Source organism: Camellia sinensis, chromosome 14 (genome assembly GCF_055761805.1).
Source record: "Camellia sinensis isolate YWXY chromosome 14, ASM5576180v1, whole genome shotgun sequence".
Classification (NCBI taxonomy): domain Eukaryota; kingdom Viridiplantae; phylum Streptophyta; class Magnoliopsida; order Ericales; family Theaceae; genus Camellia; species Camellia sinensis.
The window spans coordinates 47,240,228-47,260,334 of record NC_138974.1 but is presented as its reverse complement, the minus strand read 5'-3'; the positions used below and the strand labels follow the sequence as shown (position 1 = coordinate 47,260,334).

The following is a 20,107-nucleotide window of genomic DNA, read 5'->3' as shown; positions in this document are numbered from 1 at the left end:
CATTTTGGTTTTTATAGAGTTGAGATTAATAATGAAATCCTTGATTTACAAAAACAGAAAAGAGTTAGGGGGCCTATAAATTTAGAGGTTGTATGTTCAAGTTTCATGTGATCGGTATTGATAAAGTATTAATTCATGCGGTTCATAATGAGTGAAGACACTCATAATGGTTGTTAAAAGATTCTATCTAAAGCTAGGAAATCAACCCCTAACAATTAGGAGGGTGGGCTACATGGTGGAGAGCGATGCTAGAAGGGCAGGGAAAGTTGCAAAGAAAATTTGATAGATTTTAGGAGTGCCATTATGGTTTTGGAAACAATTATAAAAAATGTTAGAGATTCTAAAAATTTTATTAAAATTTCTATCAAATATCTCACATGGGTGTGGGACGGACCTACATAGTGTGGGTCCCATACCCATGTGAGACATTTGATAGAATTTTTGGAGTCTCTAATATTACTCAATAATTATTAAACTTGAAGGATAAGTGAGGACACGATATAAATATTCCTAATTTTGATGGGAAAGACACATGCAAAATCAGTTAAGAACTTACAATGCGCTTTACAACTTTACAGTGTACAATTTCTATACTTAAAGTTCTTGTAATAATTTAATCATTTTAAAATGCATTACAATAATTAGAATTTAATATTGAATTGTAAAAAATAAAAGTAATTTTTATTTATTAAATACATAATTACATTAGTTATGATTATGGTTATGTTATTAAATTATGGGTTTAATCTCGTAAAAATGTAGTTACTATTTTCCTTTAATGATGCTACTTATTTAATTTTTCAATTTTAATCTTTTTGTTTTACTATGGGCTTAAAATTGAAAAATTAAGAAGAAGAAGAAAGAAGTAAGTAGCATCATTAAATGACAATAGTAACTATATAGCATCATTAAATGGGTCATTGAAAAATTACTTCTTTCTTCTTCTTTAGCACATATGGGCTTAACATGGTCATTGGGATAGGTCTATGGACCGAGCTTTGAAAAGATAATAAGACAGGCTCAAAGCCTGGTCCATGAGCCTATCCTTCGACCTAGGGTTCAACCCATATATTTTAGGGCAGGGTTATATTTGGGACGGTCCACATATTTGGGCTGGGCTTTCGCTTTACAATGCGAGACCCGCCCAACTGACCCAAGCAAAAATCACTGCGAGTGCGAAGAATCTCTCTACTTTTGTTTGTTTGGCAGTCCCTTCCCTTTCTTCTTCATCGGAAATTTTTTAAAAAGCTCTAAACCTGTGCCAGTTTTTCGCACTTTCTCTCTCTAGAAATCGATACATACAATTGCTTATTGTGTATATATATCTTAGGGTTAGGGTTAGGGTTTTCCAACTGCTAAAGGGTTTTCTAACTGTACGATTGTGTAATCAACCGCACGATGTATGCTGATCGTGTGGAGGCCACATCCAGGAGGTCCATAAAGGAGCGTCTTTATGGTAACACCGGAGACGATTCTATTCGCCGGAGGCAATTTACCGGCAAGAGGTTCGATTTCTCTCGCTAGTTTCTCTCTTTAGCCTCCTTGATTTGTTGCTGTGACTGTTGTTGGCTTTGTATTTGTTCTCATTGTGCTGTGTATTGACAGTGTTGAGTTTGTGTGAACTTGATTCTAAATTTTCTGGTTTCAATTCTTCATTGGGCATAGGCTTTGGATTTAGTTCGTGTTTGATTCGAACTTAGTTTTTTTTTTTTTTTTGGTGAATGAAACTTTTGAGTTTTGTTTGAAAGAAACATTCTTTTTCGTTGTAGCCTAACGAGAAGAATGACTTCCGGGTCATGTTTTTGGAGGAGTGAACGTGAAAATCAAGCATTAGAGCATTCATGGGCACATAAGGTGCTTTGATCAGTTACATTACATGTGAGCTTTTTGTTGTAATGAATAAATCTTCAGAAAAATTAGCAAATTAGCTTTCATTGGATTCCATAATTTGCATTTTTAGGACTTGATTTAAGTAGTTTTGGTTGAAAGATGATTGCTTTGCTGATCGTTTTTGTTGTTCACGCATTTTGTTTTGTATTCTACTAAAAAATTGACAGTGGAATTATTATTTTTGAGTAAGTTGTGTAACTGGGTCACCTGCTTAGTGGGCTTGTGTGATACAGAGGTGGTCATATTTTCTTCTTCTGTCTTTCTCTCTTGTTTTGTTCTTATACATGCCCATACCATGCAAACACATGCTCACGTAAGCATCATAACTTAATTTTGGGTTCTTCCATGGTTCATCATATTGTTCTTCTATTCAACAGTTGTCATCATAATGGAAGAAGAATTACTTATATTGTATCAAACAATTTATGAAGAAGAAAATGTTAGAAAAGATTTTGAAGTAGGATTCTTTAGATTTGAAATTTGATACAAAGTAGATGTAGGATATTACTAGGAAACTTATTATAATTTTTCCTCCATATAGATTTGTGGTGGGAATGGTTTATGGAAGGCTTGGAGATTGGGATTTAAACTATTGCCAAATAGGTGGTTGGCATTGTGTATGGAGAAAGCAGATGCTTATTATAATTTTTCCTCCTTATAGATTTGTGGTGGGAAAGGTTTATGGAAGGCTTGGAGATTAGGATTTAAAACTATCGCCAAATAGGTGGTTGGCATTGTGTATGGAGAAGGGTTAGAATTGTCTTAGTTTGGAAGGTGATTAATTGCTTCAATTGTCTTAAATTCTTGACAACAACTAATCTTGGGTTTAATATTCTTTAATTGCATGCCAAAACCCAAAAGAGTAAGCATTATGAAATTAGAGTTTTGGAATTAAAAACCTAAAAATTAACATCCTGTCACACAGAATTTCAGCGAAGATAGTTATCAAAAAAAAAGAAAAAAAGAAAAAAAAGAAAAAAGGTAGACGAAGAATCTACCAAAATTTGTTAGAAGTCCCTCCTAATCCTAAGATTAGGTTGTATGACACATGGGACCATCGAATTTTCAAAACATGACTCAATTATTGAAACATTACATGAATATTTATGGGTTGCTATCATTTTTCTTTTTTAGGTCATTATAAAATAGAAGACTTAAAAAAACTTTAATAAGATTGTGCTAGGCCTACTATAGATCATCATATACATGAGGGCCTCAGAAAATAGTCAAGCTCAAAATATTTCCTTGTACCACTACTAGTACTAATATAGTAATATCTAGAAAATTTAAATTGCTAAGATTCCCTTGACTTTAAAAAGTAACGAAAATACAAACAAAATTGTCCCAGCAGCATAGTAACTTCAAATTCACAATCTCAAACAAAATTTTAATCTAAGCTTTGATTAGACAGAGTCCCAAGTGTACTCCATCTGCACGTTATGATTTTATGCTTCTTAGTAACGAGTGTTTAGGTTTTATAATATCTCATTGTTGTTGATTAATTATGGATTTTTTTTTTTTTTTCTCAAGATTATGTTTAATATATGTATGTATTCATATATTCAATATGGTTTTATCATGTAACAAGGGGTTATTAGTTCAAATGTTAAAACTCAGCCCATCAACCTTGCGGTTGTAAGTTCAATCTAACCCTTTCAGACCCATCCAATGAGGACTAACTGAGTGTACTTTTTATGGTTTTGTAGGGTTTCAAGAGGGAGAAAAAAACTGAAATAATGATCAAGGATATCTTATAGATAAACCATTGGAGACCTGTGATATCTTTGTATATGTTAATTTTAAAGTGGCTCCAAAGCTACATTTTAATGATTTTCTTAATTCAAATAATTTTAATGAATTGCCCCAATAGCCATTCTGTGAAGATATAGTATCTCATATGTGCATGATACTATCATGCGTACTGTATTTTGTGCTGTTTGTATTAATCAAAAGTTTCTAAATTAATTTGAGACATGACTTTATGTTGGTTGAGTCAAAGGGTGTAAAATTTTTCCCGTTGGATATCTTTGTCTATTTAACTCTGATAAGTATCTTAGCTGTACTTCCTTCTTCTGCCAATTTAATTTCTTTAAGTAGTTTGTTAGGTGGAGCACTGTATACACTGAGGCTTTTACTTGTTTTTATTAGAACAAAACCTTTTATTTGATTCAACGTCATATGCTTTGCAGGCAGAGGCAAGATGATGACAAGTGGGAACATGATCTTTACAAGGATGATGAACCTCAAGTTTCAAGTACGGTTTCTTGTGACATGATTGAATTCAACTAGTGATTGCTGCTTAAGTTGCATGAAACATATTGAAATATGTATGTGTATATTGTATACAAATTGTTGCTTTTAGACATCGCTATTGTATCATTTTGATTGTAATTTGTGTGTTAATGGTGCTTGAAGATCGCATAATTGGTGGTAAAGATCTTCGTCTGAAGCTCCAGAAGAAGAGTGTCCAGCAAGAAAGTCTAAGTGGAAATGGATCTGTTTCAGGTGTAAGGGATCTCCGTGAAAAGCTCTCTGGCACGATGTACTCACAGCCGGTGAACACTGATCCCCCGAAGCCAAAGCGAAAGCCAGTACTTAAGGATAATAAATCTGTGAGGAATAATGTTATTGTTGAAGCCCCTGAACCAGAGACCAAAAAAGTTGCTAGCTCAGTCTGTAGGACAAAGACTCCGCAAAAGGCACGGACCTTCCCTGTTATTTTTATTTCTTCCCTTGCCTTTTACAACTGTTATGAAGTATAAAATTCAATATTTCTGAGATGTGTGGTTATGATAGATCCTGATCCAAACTGTTTTATGCACACTGACACAATTTATGTTGAAAAGTTTTTTTTGTTGTCGTCATGACTACTACTACTCATACAGACATGTCATATTATTGGCACCATCATGTATGTTTTTTCAGATTTTCTTGTGTTTGGGTGTTGAGTGTGACTTGGTTAACATCTTCTTTTAGAAATGTATACTTTTGTCTGAGTATGAATCGCAGTTTTGCAGTAAATAATAATTTCGTTAGTTCACTTTTGGTGCACTTGATTTTGAATTTGACTTGTAATCTGCTCATACTTTTCCAGAAGTATGGTCTTTATATGGTACGTGTGTATAATATGGAAATACACACACATCCACATCAAGGGCCAAAGAAGGCCAAACCCACGCATACACACAAATAGTTTCAGTTCTTGATGGGAATATATGTTGTCATGATACGTTGATCATGTATTTTGTGGTCAGTTCATTTCTTTCCATTGAAACTTATGTCATGCTTGATTTAGCTGATTCATTAACAATTTTCACACCAATGCTGTACGCTTATTTTCATTGTTCAGCTTGAAAAGTTTGATCCATCTTTGGCATGAAATTGGGTAATGTTGCCATTGAGGGACATTTTTTTTTTTTAATCTTTTGGTTTTTTAGAAAGATAGGGGTTGAGGTTGGGGCATAATCTTAATGCCAGTGGATCAGTTTTAGACTTAATAATTTGAACTCAATTACGGGGAGTTGTTCATAATGTGTGGTAGTTGTTCATCCTTCTAAGTGATACATGTCTGGTGCAGGCTGAATCTGTTGATAGTTTCCTGCAATCCCTCGGTCTGGAAAAATACTCAATTACATTCCAAGTGGAGGAAGTATGCATTCATCACAACATTTCTGTGTTATTGCAATTTTATGTACTAGCTCCGGTTTCAACCAGTGCCTTAATAAGTTCCTTTTACTATTTTGGCACTTCATGCTGTTTGTGCAGGTTGATATGACAGCACTCGTGCACATGACTGGTGAGGATCTGAAGGCTTTAGGAATACCAATGGTAAACTTGACTAAACTCACCCTAGTGTACAGAGAGATCCTGCCTTGCTATGATATCTGTGGTCATTTTTATTGCTTTTGCTGATCAATGATGGTGGAACTTCCCTTCTTGATATAGAATTTACTGTTTTGATGAATTGATAGAATTTACTATTTTGATACACGTGTCAGACACTTCTTATGGTTTTTATTTGTCTATTCATATAGAAATAATTTGTTTAATGAAGTAACAAGATTTTAATTAAACCTCTCCTCACTTTAGTTCCCACCCAAAAGCAAGCCGCTTACCATGGCAAGAAGCTAGCCTGCCTTGGGAGCGAAGCGAAAAACTTGATAAGACCAAACTAATTCATGAACGATTCCTAATAACCCTTGGTTTATCCAAAGAAGAGCAATTTTCATTGGGCTCAAAAGAATGAGGAAGCAGATTACTGAATTTCTGATCTTGCTTGATCTAATTGAGAGATGCCCTAGAGAACTGGAAGCAAAATGAAGACTAATAATAAAAAATAAAACAAAACAACTGTGGACTTTGTGAAGGGGATTCTACATATTTAAGAAGTTCCTCACTGCCTCAACACATCTTTTGGTATGTGGAAATAGAAGCTCTCAACAACCATCCCCTAAGGGAAATATAGCTACACTAATATCTTGCACCATGTGATTGGAGACTGATTAGAAGAAGATTTGCTAGTGGGTTGTTTTTGTTGAACCCATGTAACTCTTCTTTATTTATTTATGTTTTTGTTTTTGTGGGTCTTTGGGAATCATTTAGGATGCAAACAACCATCTTTTTATTTATTTTTATTTAATGTCAAAATGAGCACCGCTTTTTCTTGTGTCTCTTACTACTTCTACTCTGCCTTCCCTAATTTGATTTTAAGCTTTTTTGGTTCATTGTGGTTCTTTCAGGGTCCAAGAAAGAAGATACTTTTGGCATTGGAATCCAATGTCTGACATTTGGAGTGGACCAGGTTCTTTTGCATGTTTTCTTGGATCCTAATGTTATGGTCCGATAACGTTCTCGCAAGTCCCCGGCCTTGTTTTAACTGGTACAACTCTGCATGTAACTTTCTGGGATTAATTCTTCAGTTGTATTGGTGAAAATGGCTTCAGTGAGCTTATTGTTGGTATCAAATGAATATGGAAGATTCGTAGCTTGGGAAAGATTTAAAAACTTGAATTTGTTGAATTATGTTGATGCTTTATTATACCAGGATTTTCTCTTCCATAGGTGGGAGAGTGAGGGAGAGAGAATGTACAAGCAAAACTGTTATGAATGTACGTCACATTCTTAGGTATTGATTTAGATATCTATTTTTTTTCTCCCTTAAAAACTAACAATTTCTCAGATGAAATACCTTTCTCAACTCAGCTTGTACTATTTGAAATGTATTGACCCGACCATGGAAGCCATCCATGTATTTCAGAGTTTTTAAAAATAATTGCAAAATGTGGGAATGAAAAATTAATATACATGGAAATTAAGAAACATGATGTCAATTATTGTGTTGCCCTCAACCCCTCTCCCTCTTCCTTTCCTCTTCCCTTCCCTCCTTTTCTCAACCTCTGCAAAGCCCAACCCAGTGTGATCTACCCCTTCAAGGCCAGCAACCCATCCCCATACTTCTCCACCATTGTCTCCCCCTCCCTTCTCTTTTGCCATCACCATCCGTGGCTACTGCCATCGCTGCTCACCTTCTCTGCTTCCATTGCTGGATCTGGTTTAGATCTAGTTTGATGCTGTGTACCACCAGCTCCTCTTTCGGCCACCACCATAACTAAAGTGAAAAAAAAAAACAAATTGAAATGAACAGAGAAGAGGACGATGAAAACCAAACTGAATAAACAGAGTTGGAAAGGGTGGATGTTTTGAGTGTGGATTGTCATAATGTTTTTGTAATTATGTTTTTAAATTTCCATGTACATTGCAATAATTTTTTATTCCTTTACTGCAATTGTTATACATTCCTTCCATTTTTCTGCAATTTTCCCATTAATTAACATGGTAAGCAATTATTGATATATCACTCCATTACTAACTCATATTTTGGAGTTAAAAGTTTAATCAATTAAAGAGTTAAAAAACCAACGTTTCATTCATTTCTAACTCATTTCAGATTTTTATTTGTGAAAACCAACATTTAACTTCATTTATAGTTCGCAAACTGCCATACATTAAAAAAACTGATCAGAAACACAACCCTACACACACACACACATATATTGCCATCAATCCGTGTAGAGAGCTCCAAGAAATTAGAGTTACCACTTTTTCATCATCAAGTTCCTGAATTGAACAAACATTGTAACCAAACACAATGGAGAATCTGAAGATAGTCGAGAAAATTGTCATATTCCCGGGGAAGCCCACAGAACGCAGACGCATCTTCTTGTCAAACATAGACCTCAGCCTCATCGGCTACCAAGAATCAGTTTCTTTCTTTGACCCTCCAAAAATCAGTTTTGCCGAAGCCTGTGAAAAGTTGTACAGAGCACTCGAGCGGTTGTTTGTGCACTATGATTTCTTTGCTGGACGCCTAGTGCCTTCATTGGAAGACAGTCAGAGGTTAGAGATCAACTGCAATGGTGCAGGTGTTGTGGTTGTTGCAGCAGCAACAGAGACGAAGTTGAGCCAGCTTGGAGAGCTTATGGCACCGAAGCCAGAGTTTAGGCAATTTGTGGAGTTCTTGCGTAAAGAGAATGAAGAGGAAATAGAGATACAGGACATGCCTCTTTTGTTCATCCAGGTATTTTCAGAGTGTTCCCTTTACACATTCCAAGTGTTGGCATCAAAAACTCTTTGACAAACACAGAAACTGATGAATTAGAGGCTTTGTTTTTGAAAAATTATTCACAAATTGTGGTCTGTGTTTGAAATTACAGTTGACCCAGTTGGGCTGTGGAGGCTTGGCATTCGCTTCACGGTACAACCACTGTGTCCTCGACGGAGTGGCAGTACGTGAGTTCCTAGCAAACATGGCTGCTCTAACACGGTCCGAACAAATGGTGATCATCCCAAACCCAGATCGAACGCTCTTCAAAGCACGAAACCCCCCTATAATCATTCATCCTCACTATGAGTACTCGAAACCAATCATCGACACACACAGCTTCAATTTCAACCCCACACTCCACCAATCTTCACTCCCCAACCAAACCCACCTCATCTACTTATCCCCTTCCCGCATCGCCACCATAAAAAAGGCCTCCCTGAGAAATTGCACCACCTTCCAGGCCGTGGCAGCAAAGATATGGAAGGCGAGGACCCTGGCGGTGGAGACAAAAGACATCGATAAAATTTCGACAATGTTGTTTCCGGTGGATGCTAGGAAAAAGATTGTGCCACACGTACCCATTGGGTTTGCCGGGAATGCTCTGATTCCTGGGTTCGCACGAGCGAGCGTGAGGGAGATGAGGGAGGAAGAGGACCATGTTTTTGTGAAGAAGGTGCAGGAAGGGTTGGAGAGGTTGGATGATGAATATGTGAGGTCTAGTGTAGATTGGTTAGAGGTGAATAAGGGTGTGCCTTGTAGGGAAGATAGCTTTTCATTGGTGGCTTGGTGGAGATTAGGGTTAGAGGAAGATGAGTTTGTTTGGGGCAAGATCAAGTGTACTACTCCAGTGTTGGTTAAACCTGGTTTGGTGTATCTATTACCAGGGACAAGAGATGAGGGAGGGCTTAGCATTTGCCTGGAACTTCCTAATGATCAGATTAAGGAGTTTCACAGGTTAATGATGGAGGATTAATGAAGTCTCAAACAGGATTTAGTTATCCTCATGTGGAATCAACTAACCTTTGCCTTCCACAATTTTCATATTTGTTATTTATGAATTGGATGATTTATCTCCATTAATTGCCATTGTATTAATTTCTTAACATTTTATTTATAAGGAAAACCAGCCAATATAATTCAGTTCTAAAGTTCTCTCGAACTAATTTTTTCTAAAATTTTGACTTTCCACTACTAGCACGGAATCGTCTATCTTCCAAAATCTTTTTTTCTCCCTGTCTCTATGAACTTTCACGTGCATGATCATGTCTCGAAATTTCTATGATATGTGTGTTCAGAGTACATTGAGGACAGAAGACCCAAATTTTGATTACAAAAGATCTGTGACCAACAAAAACCTAATTCCATTAAATTACCTCTCAATCAGTAGCTTTTCTTGTGTTGTTGATCCTAAAAATACCTCACTTTCTGAAACTAATTCTCTAAAATAAAAAAAAAACACCCAATTAATACACATTAATGCGTGTTTGGGGGAAAAAAGATTGAGTGGTGTTGGACATGTCTTGGGTTTGAAGTGCCACATACAAAATTTTACATGACATTCTCATGTAGATCAACAAAAATGAAACCGTTTAGAAAATAAATATATATGAAAATTTCACCATATTTTTAGCTTTCCTCAATTAACAAAATTCAATATTTTAACAATCATTTTTTCCCATGTCTTTTCAAGACTGTTTACTTCTGTACACAAGAAATAAAGTGACAATTGAAATCAAGGACTAATTCCAACCTCAGCCCTTGAGACACATTTTCATTGTCAGAAATTTGGACAATTGGCATAATATTATTGCATACATACAAAACAGGAAGAAAATAAAGTCAGCTTTGGTAAAACAACTCTTTTGCTCAAATGATATTGCAGCATAACTAGTTCTTGTATGAGAAACTCAGCAATGTCAATGTGGGTAATCAATCAGTAATTCAGAAATTATACAAAAAATGGGATACAAGCCAGTGAAAGAGTCTACAAAAAGAAAATCTTCTATCCCTAAGTTCTGTTTGTTTAGCACAGATTGTACAAGAAATGCTTCCTTCCTGACTTGCTCTGAGGTTATCCAAAATAATACTGCCAACCAGCAGCTACACCAGCCACTAAAACAACTTTAATTAATAGCTTGGAACTTACTAAGGATGACAAAGACGACGACGACGATGATTGTGATGATGATTGTGGTTGTTCCCACTGTCTTCCTCTCAATTTGGCACACAACTTGGATAGTAGCAAGGGAAACCGGCCATTCTTCTTGGCAGCTGCAAGCAGAACAATAAGAGCAAACATTAACGGTGGGATAAAGATGGGTTTGATAAATTACAGAGATCAAAACAGTGTAGTGTGCTTTCTGTTTCGCATGCATGTAACGAAAGTAAGCCATCAATAAGTCATCAAGGGTGCCCTTAACTTTAAAAAAAGAAAAGAAAAAAGACATGGACAATAGTAACCTTGCCACAGTGCAGTAGGTTAGCCATCTATATGAGTGGTGATTCCGTGTATCATGTCTAGTAAGAGACTAAAAGAAGCTTGATCATAAACATGTTTCACAATATTACGTGGTTGGCTAGTAGCAAAGGTGTAACTCTAAAGTGAACATGTCTGGAAAAGTCGGACTAATAACAAAAACACTACAATTATGGTGCAACAAACTTATTGCAAGGATCCAAAAGTATACTAGAAAGAGTAAATTTCAGGCAAGTTTCAAGTATTTTCCAATTGTGCCATAGAGAAATAATTAAATAAATAGCACCACCAAGGGTAGAAACAATAAAGATAAAATTCTAGTATGCATGTTTTTCTCAAGTATTCAAAAGATGACAGTGAGGGTGTTAATAATTAAATATTAGCAAATCAATGGTATAGGTGTTAATTCACAAAACTATCAGAATCATATTGCAACTGAGAATTCTACCATTACTCTTTAATTAAGTAGAGAATTTTACCATTTGTCAAAAGCATGTTAACACATTTTAACAAATTTGAGAATTTTCAATGACCCAATCCAAATAATACTTAAATTACCTTTTCTTTTTAACAATCTTTCTTCCTCGGCAGCACGCCTCCGTAGTATATTGAGCATTGACCCGAAATATAAAGCAAATACTGTGCATGTAATTGTGATGACATTGTAAGGCATGCTAAAATCAGGAGTCATTAAAGGGACAAGCAATACTTCTGTGTAAGACAAAACAGGACTTTTCTCCTGCATACAAATTCAGGCACCAATTTAAACAGAGAAACAGAACGCAAGGTACCCTTAAAACCAACATATCACAGCAATTAATACCTGCAATTTACATAATAGGGGTGACTTGTTTGAAGAGGCATCTTCAAGAAAATTCGCACTTGCTTGGAATTCAGGAAAGCTTACAACAGCTGATGGGATGTCAAATCCCTGGTTAGCATCTGGAGGATATTCATCGATGTGCAAAAAACCCTGTGGAGATATATGAAGTGGCAAATAAGGACACGAGCTAAATATAATGGACAGACAGCATTTTTAGACTACCACAGAATCTGCGAGCATTCATGGTTCTGGCAGTTTATTCAACTAATAACTGAGAATATAGAATAAAGCAAATCAATTTCACAAGCTAAATTGTACACAAGCTATGAAGCACGGACACCCCTCCGAGGGCTCCGTACCAGTGTCAGACACGTGTCGGACACGGACACGCGGTGGACACGTGTCTGACACGCATGGCAGAGTGTCCCATTTTTTTTAAAATTTTTTTACATCCGGACACGTTTTGGACACGTTTGGACATGCGCGGGGGCAATTTCACAATTTACTAAATTTTTTTGGGGTCGATTTGAAAATAAGCAAAAACAGATCAAATTTGCCCTAATCTACCATTCGCCCTAATCTCTTCGAATCGACTTTCGAATAGAAGATAAGCAGCAGAGAAAGGGTGAGAAAGAGAGAAAGAGAGAGGACCTGACTTCGTCGATCGTTGCTCCTCGTCGGTCGTCTGTCGTCGGTCTGCGATCTGGGATCTGCAGTCGATTTTCTGCTTCGTTAAGGTACGACTCTTCTTCGATCTTCTTCGATCGCTCTCTCTCTCTCTTCGATAGCTCTCTCTCTCTCTCTCTCTGTCTTAGCCTCTTCTTTCCTCACAATTTCTCGCCGTTATTTCATTTTTTTCCTTTATTTCATTTTTTTGTTTTATTTTGATTTTGATTTTGATTTTCTTTTTTTGTTTTATTTTTTTTGTTTTATTAATTTAATTTTTTCTTTTCTTTTTCTTTAATTCTGATTTTGTTTTATTTTATTTTTTCTTTTCTTTTATTTTTTTTATATTCTGATTTTATTTTTTCTTTTCTATTATTTGAGGATATAATTTTAATAATGTATGTTTATTAATTTTATTATAGGAACCAATTATTAATTCTGAAACAATGGCTACGGGTGGTAGTTCTAATGATATACCTGATGATGATTTTGATGAGAACAAACCATTGTGGAAGTATATAACTAAATTAGCAAAACCTGGGGAAGGAGGAGGAAATTGCCAATTACAATGTAAATTTTGTAATAATACTTTCAAAGGTTCATATACAAGAGTAAGGGCACACTTGTTAAAACTCCCAGGAAAGGGAATTGGTGCTTGTAAGAAAGTGACAAGTCCAAAACTTTCACAACTGCAAAATGAGAATGATGCTGCTGAGCTGAGAATTAAAAATGCTCTTCCCAAAAATGTACCATTGCCTCCTTCCATTGTATCAGTGGGTAGTAGTTATGCTTGTGAATCAAAGAAGAGGAGAACATGTGAGAGTGGGAGTGGGAGTGGGAGTGGGAGTGGGTCTGGGCCTGGGAGTGGGAGTGCTATTGAGAAAGCATTCAACTTGAAGGATAGAGAGCAATTGCATTTTGAAATTGCTAGGATGTTCTACTCGGGGGGGGGGGGGGGGGTACCTTTTAATCTTGCAAGAAATCCTTACTATGTTAGCTCTTACACATTTGCTGCAAATCATAATATTCCTAGATATTTGCCTCCCGGTTATAATTTGTTACGAACCACATTACTTCAAAAAGAGAGGGCAAATATTGATAAATTGTTGCAACCAATTAGGGACACATGGAAGGAAAAAGGGGTGAGCATTGTTAGTGATGGTTGGAGTGATTCTCAAAGGAGGCCTTTGATTAATTTTATGGCAGTGAGTGAAAGTGGGCCTATGTTCATTAAAGCAGTTGATTGTTCTGGAGAAACTAAAGACAAATATTTCATTGCAAATTTGATGAAAGAAGTGATTAATGAGGTTGGGCCAAGTAATGTGGTTCAAGTCATCATGGATAATGCTCCTAATTGTAAGGCAGCCGGACAACTTATTGAAGCTCAATTCCCTTATATTCTATGGACTCCTTGTGTGGTGCACACATTAAATCTAGCTTTGAAAAATATTTGTGCCGCAAAGAATATTGAGAGGAATGAAGTCACATATGAAGAATGTAGTTGGATTAGTGATATTGCCGGAGATGGTTTGATGATTAAGAATTTTATCTCTAATCACTCAATGCGATTGGCTATGCACAATGAATTTGTGTCATTGAAGTTGCTTTCGGTTGCCGAAACACGATTTGCCTCCACAATTGTTATGCTCAAGAGGTTAAAGCTTATAAAACGTGGTCTTCAAGCAATGGTAATTAGTGACAAGTGGAATTGCTATAGAGATGATGATGTTGGGAATGCAAAATTTGTGAAAGAAAAGATTTTGGATGATGTGTGGTGGGATTACATTGATTATATTCTTTCCTTCACGGGTCCTATATATGACATGCTTAGAGCTTGTGATACAGACAAACCTTGCTTTCACTTAGTATGTGATATGTGGGACTCAATGATAGAGAAAGTGAAGATGTCAATTTATAGGCATGAAGGGAAAAGAATAGATGAGGAATCTACATTTTACAATGTGGTGCATCAAATTCTCGTGGATCGTTGGAATAAAAAACATACTCCTCTCCATTGTATGGCACATTCATTGAATCCAAAGTAAGTACCACATTTAAATTTGTTTTAGATATTTCATTTTGATGGACTTATCTAGTCTTTCTTGAAATAATTATTTTTCCTATTTTGGATTGTAGGTATTATAGTGATGAGTGGCTCCACGAGGATCAAAATAGAGTTCCTCCACATAGGGATGAAGAGGTGACACGTGAGAGGAATAAGTGTTTTAAGAGGTATTTTGAAGATATCACGGAGCGAACCAAGGTGATAACTGAGTTTGGAAAATTTTCGGGTTATGTTGAAGCATTCTCAGAGTATGATTCCATTCATAATAGATGGCACATGGATCCTTATACTTGGTGGTGTGCATATGATGCATATGCACCATCTCTTAAAAAACTAGCTTTGAGATTGCTTGTGCAACCTGCCTCTTCATCTTGTTGTGAGAGAAATTGGAGTACTTACTCCTTTATTCACTCAGTGAGAAGGAACAAGATGGTCCCTTAACGCGTGGAGGATTTGGTGTTCATTCATAGCAATCTTCGTCTTTTATCAAGGAGGAGCTCCCAATACTTGCAAGGAGAGACAAAAATGTGGGACATTGCCGGAGATAACTTTGACTCACTTGATGATATTGGAATGCTTGGGATGGCTAACCTCTCACTTGATGAACCGGCTATGGAGGCGGTCCTATTTACAGATGAAGGAGAAGATGGAGGCGGTGGTGAAGATGTTGTAATAGTTTCCTCTACTTAGGTTGATGGATTTTGTAATAGTTGTTGGTACATTGGATAATTTTATATTTTGTGGTTTGATTTTCATGCATTTTGTAACAAATGATGGTTGGTAACTTCGAATGACATGTTATGTATTGATGGAATGCTATTTTATGTTAATTGGGAACGATATATATGATGTTAAATCAATTAAATGTTTATTTTTTTATAATTTTAATAGTGTTATTTTGTATATTTTATTACCTTTATTTGATTTTTTTTAATAATTTTATGACATATAATAAATAAAATTAATTATATATATTGAACGTGTGCCCGACGTGTCGTGTCCCCTATTTTTTGAAAATTTGCGTTTTTGCGTGTCCGTGTCGTGTCGCGTGTCCGTGTCTGTCTCCGTGCTTCATATGTATAGCCAGAATATATAAGAGATTGAGGTCAACGATAGCAGTCCAGTAGAATGCATAATGCTTGACATTTTGTCAATCTACAATGTTATTGCACAAAAGTTGTCTGCCCATATAGAGTGGTACTGCTATTGTTTGCTTATAACGTATCCATCCAGTGCACAGGAATACCCAATAATTTTAGAAGCGATTAAACTACAACTAATTTTTGCACGACTATTTCTGCATAGTTAACAATATTACAATGTATTAATTTACAGAATATACATTCTTATACATTAAAAAGCACAAATTTTTGTTAATAGTAGAGAAAAGTTACTCGAGACTACAAAATTAAGTGGCAGTTTGAAAGAGCATATTAGAGCTATAAGTTGCCAAACTATTAATGACAAACCAAGAGTACTTCAATGAATATCACTTTCTCAAACCATCAACTATTAGTTATTACTGGAGCTTAGCTCAGATGGCCAAGAGTGATAGTAGTACAGTACCAGTACAACTTCAGAAACATCTATCTTTCATTTTTCATTCATTCCTAACATTTAGATATAACTACATAGCTTGCATGCACATAACTAAGAACTGAAAACCAAGATATGCTCCATCATTACCACTTTTTCATGCAAGAATCAGCATAATGGGATATTGAAATTACTTGATTGCCACTTTTGCATATGATATTCATATCTATCCAATTAGGAAGACTGGCATGATTGATTTACCATTTTCACAATGACATTATCATAACAGACCTACTAGACGTTAAATGTAAACATTAGAACATACCTTGTCAAATTCCAGGGTTAATGCAGCTGACTTCACACCACAAGGTAATTTGAGGACCATTTCCATTACTCCAGGTGACACCTTGTCTTCAGAAGGTGAAACACGCATCTTCTTTATCACATCTGCTACAGATTGAGCTTGTCCATCAACAAATACTTGTAGTGTATGATAATATACTTTCACATACCAAGGCACAACTTGGAAAACATCAACCTGTAAGCTACACATGTCTTCATTAACATCAGCAGTCTGGAAACCCCCATTCTGTTTGGTAGGTTTTAAAGAGATAGCAATAGCACCCCTCTCATTCCCACTTCCCATTAAGAACCTACTAGCATGTAATGGCGCCTGAGGACATGACCAAACTACTGGTAACTTCCATGTTAAACCGAAATCAAATGGTTTAGAATCAGTGTAATTCTCCATTAAAAACTCGTACAGAATAGATGGGTGCTCTTTACCCAAGCTATTCAATTCTTTAATCACCCTGTCTGGGGAAACAGATAATTCAAAACCACGGACACTTGAGGAACCTTCGAAGGCAAGATTATCAGTATCATATCTCTCATTTTCCTTCTGTAGATTATTCAGTTCAGAGATTAAGGATCCTTCAAGTTGAAGGTACACATTACTAGACTTAGCAAGAACACATTTTCCACCAACTTTCCTTCCAAAAAGTGAGCTGAGAGACCAACTTGGTTGTAATATTGAGCCACTGGAATATGCCATGCTATTTCCTGGAGTACTAGGTTGAAGAACAATAGTAAGGGTTTGTTCAAGCTCTATCCCCTTGTTCAACCCTGCTGAAATGAATTCGGTAGAGGTCAAACGCAGACGCTGAGAATGATAAAATCCTCTATATATTGATGGCCTGTCCATCAACATTGACAGCCCAGCTTTGTCTCGACAAGGGAGCAACTTCAACCAGGGAGTCAGGTTTTCAGTGCAAACAGCCTCCCGGGGTAAGGTACCATACCTCATGTTGCTTGAAAATGGTCGAAAGCCCCAATCAGGAGCAGAATAAGCAGTAGAAGACTCTAGGAAGTTGATTGAAGCACAAAACATGCCTGAGAGGGTGTGGGAAAGATTTTTCCATGAAGCATCAACTTGATCTTGGGGGACATCAAAGACAGCCCACAATTCAACTCCAGGAGGCTTAGCATTGTTGCTTGATATGGGGTTGTAGCCACCCCAGCGTTCGTAATTCCAGCGGCCTTGGGTGAAAGACAACTCCATTTCCCGAATTTGAAATTTTTGTACCTATATAAGCAGTGCTAGACCAAACTAGTTATACAATGGAATTCTGGTGATTTAAAAATGTAAAACAAACATGAAGTTCTAGTTATTTTCGTCCTAACAAATTCATGGCAAGTAAAACAGAAACAAAGAGAAAAAAGGAAAAATATTAAAAGCATAGCATTTACATAAAGATATGTAAACATATTAGCATGCTTCAACTATCGAAAAATTCACATCACCAAAGAAAATTCCTACCATAAATCCAGCTTAACTCCAAAACTAACATGAATTCTGTTTGGATTCCGAAGTCATAAAAAAGAATAAAACCTGAGGGGAAAAAATAAACGCAATATTAATTGAGTAATTTAGCTTCAGGATTGTGCATTGGTAAAAAAGTAATGTCTATTGAAAGAAGGGTCGAAGTTCATAGAGATGGAGTCAAGAGACTGGTTTCCTATCACATATAAAGGAGGGGAATTCAAGGGAAGCACCCAGAAAGTAACTAATACCAAAACTTTGAAGCTATGGATCCTGAAGATAATAAGAAGTCTAAAATGAGAGAATCCAAAGCGGCCAACAATGAAGATGCCAATAAGGCACATGGAGTTATGCTCACTCCCTTCAACATCGCCGTAATCCAGAGAAGCTGATAATCACCATACCATTGACAATGGCACCTAGATCAGAAAAGTGGATAATTCAAGAAATAGAAGTTCATTGATTTGTCCATTCTTCTATTTCCTTTCTACCTTTTTCCTTCTACAAGTTTTCATAGTTACAAGTTGATTTTTCCTAAAATTACCCACATCTATTTGGGGCTACTATATTCCAATTAATAGCTCTACTGGTCCAGTACTCCTAACTCAGAACGAAATGCTATAACACTCTCAGTTTGGTGCTCAAAAATTAACTCCACCCAGTTAAAAACCGCCCAAGTCAAGGGCACCCAAAACCCAAATCAAAAACAACTTTTACCATAACAAGAACAATCCTTTGATACTCAATTCTTCAAAACAAACACTAAATCTAATAGAAAAATGTTGAAATTACCAGCTGATAGATGGCCTTGGGGAAGAGACGGTGGTGTGGGCCATAGGTTTCAGTAGGAGGAACTCTGCTTTGGAAGTGAAAATGGGCTAGAACCTTGCGATCTGGCAATGGCTTCAACAGCAATTCCTCTGAGAACTCTTCTCCTTCTTCTTCTTGTGGTTCGTACCCTATCGATTCGGACGCAAAGCAGGGTATGAATAACAACAACAACAACAACAACAGAAAGATCATCGACCGTGGAAGAGCCATTTCGCTACAAACCCTCCTCCGCCATGGAAGCGTCTGAAAAACTCATTAGTGTGTAATTGGTTAGAAGAAGAGAGTCGTCGGTACAGACCAGTGACCGCCCGCCCTGGTTTAAGATCTGGCCAGTTATTCGGATCCTGGCCGCCGTCAGTTTTGGTAATTTTCGACCCGTTTATCCATTAGGGACTGCCTTCTCTAATTGCACTTACAAATAGTTGAAAAGGCTTTTTTTTTTTTTTTTTTTTTTAACCATCATTAAAGGGAAGATTTTTATTAGAAAGAATTTTTTAAAAAATTTAATTAATTATATTTTTATAAACTTTTATCGATAAGAAATTTTCATTACGTGTTTGATCCACTTGAAAGTTCAATTGAGGGGAAGTCAAATCCTCATTAACACAATTTATTCATCTCTTTCTTTTCATTTTTTTAATTATCAAGTTAAATTTTGGTTTTTTTAAAAAAATATTATGTCTCCAATTGGGAGTCCATTGGTCCAATTTGATCAAGAATTCATAATTTAGGATACAAAATTCGGGATGAATAATACTAGGGATTATGAAAAAAAAATCATAAAATACTTTATAAAATTTTTTCATCCCTTAATTAATGTGTGGTGTTTTCTTATATGTGTAATATAATGGTGGAGAATCTTTCATGATTATTTTTATGATTTTTTTTCATGATACGTAACATTACTCATTGAGAATAGTGTCTTCCACATTAACAAATACTGTTATATATTCTTATATATTTTGTGTTTTAGAAAGTTAGTAAAAAATTAATTTTTTGACTTTTTTATATTTTTTTTTTCACTTTTTTGTATAAAAAAGTACAAAAGCAATATAACTTAAAAAAGCCAAACAATTGGCTTTTTATCAGTTTCCGAAAAGGGCCTTATGATAAAGAACGATTTTAAATTTTTTAAATTTATTTTATTTATTAATTCAAATAATATGATGGATCTCATTTAAAATATAACAAATCCATTTCAAAGTGACCTATCAGACTTTAAGTTTCATATATATCACTATGAAAAATGCTTGGGAGCACTAATTAGTGCTCCCACTAATTAGGTGGCAGTGGGTCTCGTCATTAATGATGTGATGTTTTGGTCTTGGAATTTTAATTTTAATTTTTTTTACTTTTTTAATGCATTAGTGCTATTAGTGGTGATGTTTTTAGTG

The 20,107-nt window shown here is 35.9% G+C and overlaps 3 protein-coding genes across 10 annotated transcripts; 2 read left to right on the top strand and 1 right to left on the bottom strand.

The window, feature by feature from the left end:
- The first annotated feature begins 1,155 nt into the window (after window positions 1-1,155).
- On the top strand, window positions 1,156-7,054 carry LOC114257141 (uncharacterized). Of its 7 annotated transcripts, none has more exons than XM_082906913.1 (7): window positions 1,229-1,505; window positions 1,770-1,878; window positions 4,080-4,144; window positions 4,306-4,589; window positions 5,468-5,539; window positions 5,656-5,718; window positions 6,630-7,054. In XM_082906913.1, coding segments are annotated over exons 2-7 (531 nt in total). In that variant the 5' UTR covers window positions 1,229-1,505; window positions 1,770-1,876; the 3' UTR covers window positions 6,675-7,054. The 7 variants fall into 7 exon arrangements, with proteins under 7 accessions (XP_028052707.2, XP_082763037.1, XP_028052708.2 ...); XM_028196908.2 differs by having other exon boundaries at window positions 1,365-1,505; window positions 5,617-5,718; XM_028196906.2 differs by lacking the exon at window positions 1,770-1,878 and having other exon boundaries at window positions 1,156-1,505.
- On the top strand, window positions 6,685-9,669 carry LOC114298488 (acyltransferase GLAUCE). Its single transcript, XM_028243059.2, has 2 exons — window positions 6,685-8,467; window positions 8,604-9,669. The coding sequence occupies exons 1-2, from the start codon at window positions 8,039-8,041 to the stop codon at window positions 9,465-9,467; spliced, it is 1,293 nt and encodes a 430-aa protein (XP_028098860.1). The 5' UTR covers window positions 6,685-8,038; the 3' UTR covers window positions 9,468-9,669.
- Window positions 9,670-10,338: 669 nt separating this feature from the next.
- LOC114257138 (GPI transamidase component Gpi16 subunit family protein) lies at window positions 10,339-19,228 on the bottom strand. 2 transcript variants are annotated; one of them, XM_028196900.2, is made up of 5 exons: window positions 18,675-19,228; window positions 16,386-17,645; window positions 11,794-11,943; window positions 11,529-11,709; window positions 10,339-10,765 (listed from the first exon to the last, which is right to left on the bottom strand). In XM_028196900.2, the coding sequence occupies exons 1-5, from the start codon at window positions 18,921-18,923 to the stop codon at window positions 10,566-10,568; spliced, it is 2,040 nt and encodes a 679-aa protein (XP_028052701.2). In that variant the 5' UTR covers window positions 18,924-19,228; the 3' UTR covers window positions 10,339-10,565. The 2 variants fall into 2 exon arrangements, with proteins under 2 accessions (XP_028052701.2, XP_028052702.2); XM_028196901.2 differs by having other exon boundaries at window positions 16,386-17,659; window positions 18,675-19,192.
- Window positions 19,229-20,107: the final 879 nt, after the last annotated feature.

What these genes read in the sequence shown, in the direction of transcription:
- LOC114257141 (XM_028196905.2), top strand. Translation starts at nt 1,399, where the DNA reads ATGTATGCTGATCGTGTGGAGGCCACATCCAGGAGGTCCATAAAGGAG. An exon ending in TTACATTCCAAGTGGAGGAA is followed by an intron (nt 5,540 to 5,616) that starts GTATGCATTCAT and finishes TGCCTTAATAAG; the next exon opens with TTCCTTTTACTATTTTGGCA. An exon ending in AGGCTTTAGGAATACCAATG is followed by an intron (nt 5,719 to 6,629) that starts GTAAACTTGACT and finishes TGGTTCTTTCAG; the next exon opens with GGTCCAAGAAAGAAGATACT.
- LOC114257138 (XM_028196900.2), bottom strand. Translation starts at nt 18,923, where the DNA reads ATGGCTCTTCCACGGTCGATGATCTTTCTGTTGTTGTTGTTGTTGTTG. An exon ending in TAACCCTGGAATTTGACAAG is followed by an intron (nt 11,944 to 16,385) that starts GTATGTTCTAAT and finishes ATATCTCCACAG; the next exon opens with GGTTTTTTGCACATCGATGA. An exon ending in AAGATTGTTAAAAAGAAAAG is followed by an intron (nt 10,766 to 11,528) that starts GTAATTTAAGTA and finishes TTCTGCTTGCAG; the next exon opens with CTGCCAAGAAGAATGGCCGG.
- LOC114298488 (XM_028243059.2), top strand. Translation starts at nt 8,039, where the DNA reads ATGGAGAATCTGAAGATAGTCGAGAAAATTGTCATATTCCCGGGGAAG. An exon ending in TGCCTCTTTTGTTCATCCAG is followed by an intron (nt 8,468 to 8,603) that starts GTATTTTCAGAG and finishes TTGAAATTACAG; the next exon opens with TTGACCCAGTTGGGCTGTGG.